This window comes from Alosa sapidissima, chromosome 4 (assembly GCF_018492685.1).
Source record: "Alosa sapidissima isolate fAloSap1 chromosome 4, fAloSap1.pri, whole genome shotgun sequence".
NCBI lineage: Eukaryota > Metazoa > Chordata > Actinopteri > Clupeiformes > Clupeidae > Alosa > Alosa sapidissima.
Window position 1 is genome coordinate 39,029,103 of NC_055960.1, and position 8,353 is coordinate 39,037,455.

General features: G+C 46.7%; 1 protein-coding gene across 2 annotated transcripts in view; it reads right to left on the reverse strand.

Annotated features, from left to right (window-relative positions):
* The window catches only part of olfml3b (olfactomedin-like 3b), a 29,107-nt gene extending 27,523 nt beyond the window's left edge, over window positions 1–1,584 (reverse strand). The window contains exon 1 of one of the 2 annotated variants that reach the window (XM_042088596.1): window positions 1,304–1,584. In XM_042088596.1, coding sequence (XP_041944530.1) covers window positions 1,304–1,423 — 120 coding nt within the window. In that variant the 5' untranslated portion in view covers window positions 1,424–1,584. The remainder of the gene's footprint in view (window positions 1–1,303) is intronic. The other variant, XM_042088595.1, reaches the window with a different exon arrangement.
* Between the last annotated feature and the right edge of the window lie 6,769 nt (window positions 1,585–8,353).

Here is an 8,353-nt window from a genome sequence, read left to right on the forward strand (position 1 = left end):
CACACACGGCCAGCTAGCATGGACCTGACACACACAGACACTCATACACACACACACACACACACAGCCAGCTAGCATGGACCTGACACACACAGACACTCATACACACACACACACACACACAGCCAGCTAGCATGGACCTGGCATTGCATCACCTTTTCCACCACTGGTCAGAACCAGTCACTCGCTGTCATGCTTCCTGGAAGCCAACATCACTGTGGAGAGGCAGTAGAGCCAGAACTGCACTGAACTGGTGGAGCGACTGTCTCCTACTGCCCCATGGTACCCGTCTACTGCCCCATGGTACTCTACTGCCCCATGGGTTGGGTTATTGGGTTAGTTAGAGTTGGGTTATTGGGTTAGTTAGAGTTGGTATAGTAGCCAACTGTCCCATGGGTTGGGTTATTGGGTTAGTAAAACTGTCCCATGGGTTGGGTTATTGGGTTAGTAAAACTGTCCCATGGGTTGGGTTATTGGGTTAGTTAGCCGTGGGACAGTAGGCGTGTGGCCCGCACCAGCAGCAACAGTACAGTGCAGGTTTTGCTCCTACTGCAGAGACCACCTGTCTGCTGCGAGAGGAGGATAGAAGAGAAAGAGGAGAGGAGAGATAACAGAGGGGCTGGAGTGGGGGATAGAAGAGAAAGTCAGAGGAAGAGAGGAAAGAAGATGAGAAGAGAGAGAAGAGGAATATGAGATGAGAAGTGAGAGAAGAGAAGAGGAGAGAAGAGGAGAGGAGAGAGAGGAAAGGACAGAGGAGAGAAGAAGAAGGAGAGAGAGAAGAGGAGAGGAGAGAGATGAATAGAGGAGAGGAGAGAAGAGAGACAAATAGAGAGGAGAGAGAAGAAGGAGGAGAGGAGAGAGATGAATAGAGGAGAGGAGAGAAGAGAGACAAATAGAGAGGAGAGAGAAGAAGGAGGAGAGGAGAGAGATGAATAGAGGAGAGGAGAGAAGAGAGACAAATAGAGAGGAGAGAGAAGAAGGAGGAGAGGAGAGAGAGGAATAGAGGAGAGGAGAGAAGAGAGACAAATAGAGAGGAGAGAGAAGAAGGAGGAGAGGAGAGAGAAGAAGGAGGAGAGGAGAGAGATGAAGGAGGAGAGGAGAGAGAGGAATAGAGGAGAGGTGAGAAGAACACTGGGGAATGGAGTTCACGTCATGCTTGACCCTTGACCTTTCCCTGAAGAGTTAGATAACACTGGCAAGGCTGCCTCAGATCAGTGTCATGAAGCGGAGGAGATGCATAGAGTGTGTGTGTGTGTGTGAGTGCGAGTGTGTGTGAGTGTGTGTGTGTGCATGCTGAGCTCACCTCTATGGCTTGTAACCTTCTCTCCAGGTAATCCATGAGAGCCTGCTGTTGTGCTGCCGCTAGATCCAAACTCAGTCCCAGCAGAACCACAAACAGAACCACAAACAGAACCGGCTTCATCTTCAGCAGCGATCCAACTCACTGGCCTCTTCAAGTGTGTATGTGTGTGTGTGTTGGAGGGAGAGGGAGAGTGTGTGTATGTGTGTGTGTGTTGGAGGGAGAGGGAGAGGGAGAGTGTGTGTCACGCTCCTGCTCTGTAGGCTCTTGCTGGACTGGAATGTTTGGATAAATTCAGGGGGAGGGAACTTTCACATCTGGAACTGTTGTTGGCACACTTCATCCTGTTCTCTCTCTCTCCCTCTCTCTCTTTCCTGTGTTCTTTCTCTCTCTCTCTCTCTCTCTCTCGCTCTCATCACACACCACCTAGTCTAATGTTGGTATCTCTGCTTTTTTTCCTGTTTAGCTTAAACTTTCTATTTCTGTCCTCAGTTACTTCCTCTCTCTCTCTCTCTCTCTCTCTTTTCTCCACTCCTCCTCTTCCCCACTCCTCCTCTTCCCTTCCTCCACTCCTCCTCCTCCCCCTCTCCAGGTCTCCCACCCTCTTTTCCTCTTGAAGGGGGAATACGCATTTGACACTCACACGAGTCAGTGATAATGTGTGCCTTTTATGAGTCAGTAATCATAATTTAACACAGTACAAATCGATTTCCACACACTGGGACTCAGTCTCAAATCGCGTACTTCTGCACTACAATACCTAATTCGAGTACGTGAAGGCGTTCACACTGAAAATTCCAACTACACAAAGGGCGCTGCAAGTCCCCGGATGGTGCAACGGTCAAAAAGATGAGTGTGCAACACTGGACACTTTACGCCATCTTGGCCAAATAGTGGAAGGGGGTCCGTGGAAAGTTTGCTATAAAATATAAACATACCCGGAGAACGTGCAGGGCCTATCGCCATTACTGCTGCCTGTGTAACGTGCAGGGCCTATCGCCATCACTGCTGCCTGTGTAACGTGCAGGGCCTATCGCCATTACTGCTGCCCGGAGAACGTGCAGGGCCTATCGCCATCACTGCTGCCTGTGTAACGTGCAGGGCCTATCGCCATTACTCCGCCTGTGTAACGTGCAGGGCCTATCGCCATTACTCCGCCTGTGTAACGTGCAGGGCCTATCGCCATTACTGCTGCCCAGAGAACGTGCAGGGCCTATCGCCATTACTCCGCCTGTGTAACGTGCAGGGCCTATCGCCATTACTGCTGCCCGGAGAACGTGCAGGGCCTATCGCCATCACTGCTGCCTGTGTAACGTGCAGGGCCTATCGCCATCACTGCTGCCTGTGTAACGTGCAGGGCCTATCGCCATTACTGCTGCCCGGAGAACGTGCAGGGCCTATCGCCATTACTGCTGCCCGGAGAACGTGCAGGGCCTATCGCCATTACTGCTGCCCGGAGAACGTGCAGGGCCTATCGCCATCACTGCTGCCCGGAGAACGTGCAGGGCCTATCGCCATTACTGCCGCCTGTGTAACGTGCAGGGCCTATCGCCATTACTGCTGCCCGGAGAACGTGCAGGGCCTATCGCCATTACTCCCGCCTGTGTAACGTGCAGGGCCTATCGCCATTACTGCTGCCCGGAGAACGTGCAGGGCCTATCGCCATTACTCCCGCCTGTGTAACGTGCAGGGCCTATCGCCATTACTGCTGCCCGGAGAACGTGCAGGGCCTATCGCCATTACTCCCGCCTGTGTAACGTTAAACCAATGAACACTTTTACATTACGTCAATATGCCAAAACATTTCTCTCAGGCTTTAACTTCACGTCTTACAGCTAATGAATGAATAAATGAAAGCCAATCAAACAGGCGCATTGTGTTCAGCACAGGAGCAGCCAATCAAACAGGCGCATTGTGTTCAGCACTCCCCCCGCTTTCATCATTTGGGCCAATAGAGGCTCTGTTGTTGCATTACATCAATCTGTCAACGCAGTCTGAACATGCTAATCTGTCAACGCAGTCTGAACATGCTAATCTGTTAGAGCAGTCTGAACATGCTAATCTGTCAAAGCAGTCTGAACATGCTAAGTAGCCAACTGAGAAGAATCCACAATGGATACATATTTAAAAAGGTTAGGTACTGATAATCCCAAGCAAAGTGAGTATATAAAAACAATAAAACCATATTGTCTTTGGATTTATTGAGAACAGCGGTGGGAAGCCGATGTGCTTTGTGTGTGTTCAGGTGTTAGCAAACGAAGCGATGAAACCGGCTACGCTACAGCGGCACCTCATAACCAAGCACCCAGAGTACATGGATAAACCGAAGGAATTCTTCGTCCGGAAAAGCGAAGAGTATCTCCACCAGCGAACAAAGCTGACTAATTTGGTCACAACATCTGAGAGAACAGAAGACTTCTTTTTTAGTTGCCCAGCGAGTAGTAAAATGCAAGAAGCCTCATACAATTGCACAAGAGCTGATCCTCCCAGCAGCAGTCGATAATAATAATCTAGTCACTGACCAATTCGCCTGCTGCAGCTCAACCTGCTAGAAGTTAGCCTATGGGGACTATTTTCAGGTGCTGCATGATATCATTGTGCTGCTGTGCCCATGGTGTTCCTTGATTATTACGCTGGAATGACAGTATAGTTCCATGTCAAATCAGCCTAGAAAATCGCCACGTTTCATTTTCTATTGGTCTTCTTACACTTTCTAACTTGAGAGGAGACAAGTTTTAAATAGGAAAATTACCGGAAATCTTAGTCACTTTTAAACGTGTTGCTAGCAGGCGAGAAGCTAATGGTCCAATCAGATTCAATGATCTATGCTAGGCTGGAGCTAACAGTGGTATCGCCAGACTCAGAGAATGGCTGGATGAACTGAAGAAAGGTAAAAATCAATTGTTTCACTGTTTGTGGAAAATGATTGTAATCCCCAAACGGTGGAATATCCCTTTAAGAGTACATGCATGCATTTGGACTGTTATTGTATCGGTGATTTGTATTATTTGTCAACACTATTTGATTTGATTAGTCAAAAAGGTGATGTTGCACTATTTACATGTTCCACTGGGTTGCTGCAGTTCACTTTTGCTCACCCCTTCCTGTCTCTCTCTCTCTTTCTCTCTCTCTCTCTCTTTTCACATAGATCTCTGTTTCTCAAGGTCACAGAGTACTGTCGGTATGAAAACAAAAACAAAATATATTGGTGCTCAAGTTGCTGCAGCCAACAGCTAGAGGACCCAGGTAGCTACAGTGATAAACTCTGGGGGCATTTTTAAAATCATGCAAAACCATAAAAACATCTATGACTTTTCTTTTAAGGAGAGCCCGGAAACTATGCATAAATGATAAATGATGCCTTCATCAGAACCCACAACTTCACCATCTCTTACTTGGGTTACTTACGGTCTAGTCACATGTACGCTCTGAAGAACTCACCTGTGCGTCTTACGGCCCAGTCACACGTGCGTATACAAACTGCTCCGGGTTAGTGTGTGCTTCACCTCACTGTGTGTTCACTGTGTGCTCTGTGTGTTCACTGTGTGTGTGCTCTGTGTGTTCACTGTGTGTTCACTGTGTGTTCACTAATTCACGGATGGGATAAATGCAGAGACCAAATACTTGACCTAGAAACCTGATTTACAATTCCGATTTATATTAAAACTTTTTCTCTAATGTTGTGTTAACCCTCTATGGTACGGTGTTGCCTGTAGGCAACATAGCCTATTTTGCCTTGAGACATCCCTTAAAGAAGTAAATACCTCTTTAAGAACTAGACAACTCAATACTAACCAATGAAAATTCAAAATAGTGGTCACATGCCCCACAGGCAGCTATTTTAACCCTTCTTTCAGCATTTACATTTACATTACATTACATTACATTTAGCAGACACTTCTTGACCAAAGTGACTTACATATGTCAGCTATATTACAATGGATCACATTGTCCCCGGAGCAACTTGGGGTTAAGTGCCTTGCTCAAGGGCACAACGGTGGAAGCCGGGAATTGAACCGACAACTTTCAGGCTACTGCAGGCTAGCCCAGCTCCTTAACCAGCTCCTTAACCACTACACTACCACCGCATGCTAGCCCAGCTCCTTAACCACTACACTACTGCAGGCTAGCCCAGCTCCTTAACCACTACACTACTGCAGGCTAGCCCAGCTCCTTAACCACTACACTACTGCACGCTAGCCCAGCTCCTTAACCACTACACTACCACCGCCCATCACTACACTACCACCGCCGCATATTCAGCAGATGCACACGTTTGGGCTGGGTATCATATTTTCTCCCTAGAAAAGTGTGAATTTCACTAATTTCACTAAGTTTACATTCTTCAAAAAATGACAACCTTCATTGATAAGTAAAGATGTATTTTCAATCATGTTTCTGTATATATAAAATAATGTATATTTTAAAAAAATAGCAAAAATCTGCATGTTGTCCACAGGCAACATTGTACCGTAATGGAATCAGAATAGGCCATACGTGATATAATTTAAGGAATGTTGGGGATTTTTTTACCTATTGTAATGATTTTTACTACTTTTAATTTTAATAATCAGTCATTTAAAATAATTTACATGATGATGATGAAGATATTATTTGTTTATGATAGTGTTCCACAACGGTACAATGTTGCCTGTGGGCAACGGGTGAATATGATATGATACTTTGTTTTACTTTTTTGCGAAAAATAAATAATATTATGGGGTAAAAACTACATAATTCTGTTTATTATTTTGTGGTTTTTTAAAAATAAAATAAAAGAGAGAGTGTGTGTGTGTGTGTGTAGACTGTGTGTTTCTAGCAGTGCTCCTGAGACTGAGAGTAGACTGTGTGTGTTTCTGTGTGGAGTGTGTGTGTGTGTGAGGAGACTGTGTGTGTTTCTGTGTGGAGTGTGTGTGTGTGTGTGGACTGTGTGTTTCTAGCAGTGCTCCTGAGACTGAGAGTAGACTGTGTGTGTTTCTGTGTGGAGTGTGTGTGTGTGTGTGTGTGAGTAGACTGTATCTGTATGTGTGTGAGTAGACTGTGTCTGTAATGGTAAGGTGCCAGGATCATGGAAGGGGGCCCTCATCCATAGAGTACCTAAGAAAGACAACATTCCAAACGACCCATCCACATGGAGGGACATTTCTCTCCTTCCCACCATTTACTAAATATTTATGAAATGTCTGCTTAGTAGACACAGGCATCCTCTCACCCAAACAAAAAGCCTATATAGACAGACAGGGTATGAACGAGCATGTGTTCTGCCTTAAAACTGGAGTGGATGATTTTAAACACGAATCATGTAAACTTTATACTGTATTCCTGGATTTTAGAGATGCCTTTGGAACACTATCACACAAAATGATGCTGAGTGCACTGGAGGAGATCCATCTACCCCAGCCCTTTGTAGACATCATAACGGATGTATATAGGGGATCCTTTCTGCAGGTGATCTGTGGACACCAACTCACAGAGCCCATTCCTCTCCAGGTTGGGATTAAAACAGGCTGCCCCTGGAGTGCGGTGAACTTCATCCTTGCCATTAACCAGTGGCTCAAGTGGCTCTGTCAGTGTGCACCACCTCATACCAGATCCCCAAACCCTGTTCAGGGGTATGCAGACGACGTAGAGATTTCCTCCAGTGATGAGGGCGTCATACATAATATGTTGGCCAGAACAGACGAATTTCTTCGCTGGTCAAAACTGGAGGTAAAACACACAAAGTGCGCAGCACGATATGAGCGACGCAGCGGTGGCAACCGCTGGTATAAAGCCAAATCGGACAAACCCCCCTCCTTCACCCTCATGGGGCAGCCCATCAGAGTCTACCCACGCCATGAGTCATACACCTATCTTGGCCATAACATCAACATTGCAGGTGAGTGGGGGGAGCAGGTACAGGAGCTATGCCATGCCTATAAGAACAGGATCGACCTAATCGACTCCCTGTAGTCATGAAACTGGACGCTATCAGAGAGGTGGCCCTGGCAAAGGTACAACACCTCTTTGCAAACGTCCACATCCCGCAAAATGTCCTACGCGACATGAACAATAAAACCGTCCAGGCTGTCAGAAAATGGCTGGGGTTGAACTCTCACTCTACCCGGGACCTCATCTTCCTCTCACGCAAAGAGGGGGGGCTGGGTGTCCCAAACGTGGAATGGGTATACACTGCCACCAGGCTGACACACATCATCTGCATGCTCAACAATGACGATGCCACTGTCAGAGAGCTAGCCAGAGCTTCCCTCCTGCTGCACATCAGGAAGAGGAAGGTCCCTCTGGCCAAACCAGGCCAGGACAGTTTCCTAGGCTTTAGGAGGAAAAGCAGCGGGAAACTGGACACACAAGCTGCAGGCTTTGGAGTCCGATCAGACTGGCCGGACCTAAATGATCTGTGCAACAGAATGTCAGTCAAATTGGAATGGACACAACACAACTCACACACAGCACCACAGGCATCTGATGCAGTTGTCACAGACTCATCTGTAACAGCAGAGGCTACTGTATATCACAACGAGGCACAACACACACTACAGAATACAACAGCAAGAAGATTCCTTCTTAACATAAAACAAACAGACACCAAACAACACTGGACTGGACTCGGAATGCAGGGAAAGTTGGCATGCCTACACTTTGCCGACCACTCTGTTTCACACTCCATGTTCACAAATGCCGCTGTTGGGGAGGACATCCTCTGTTTCACTATCAAAGCCAGACTGCAGGTGCTACCCACCAAATACAACCTTGCATTATGGTACCCTGCAATCCACCATCCACACTGTATAATGCACTCAGACTCTGACCATCACCTCGAATCAGTTGCCCATATTGTCAATGGCTGTACTATGTACAAAGGACTTTATACTGCACGTCACGACCGGATTGTTAACCTTATTGCTAACACTGTTAAGGATGTACTTCCAGATAATGTGACCATGTACTGTAAATGTAAACATTCACGTATTATGCCAGAATGGTTTAACAGCTCCACTGATGTGTTTTGTTACATCCCTAACACCCCTGATGTTGTGTTTTTAGACCGAGACA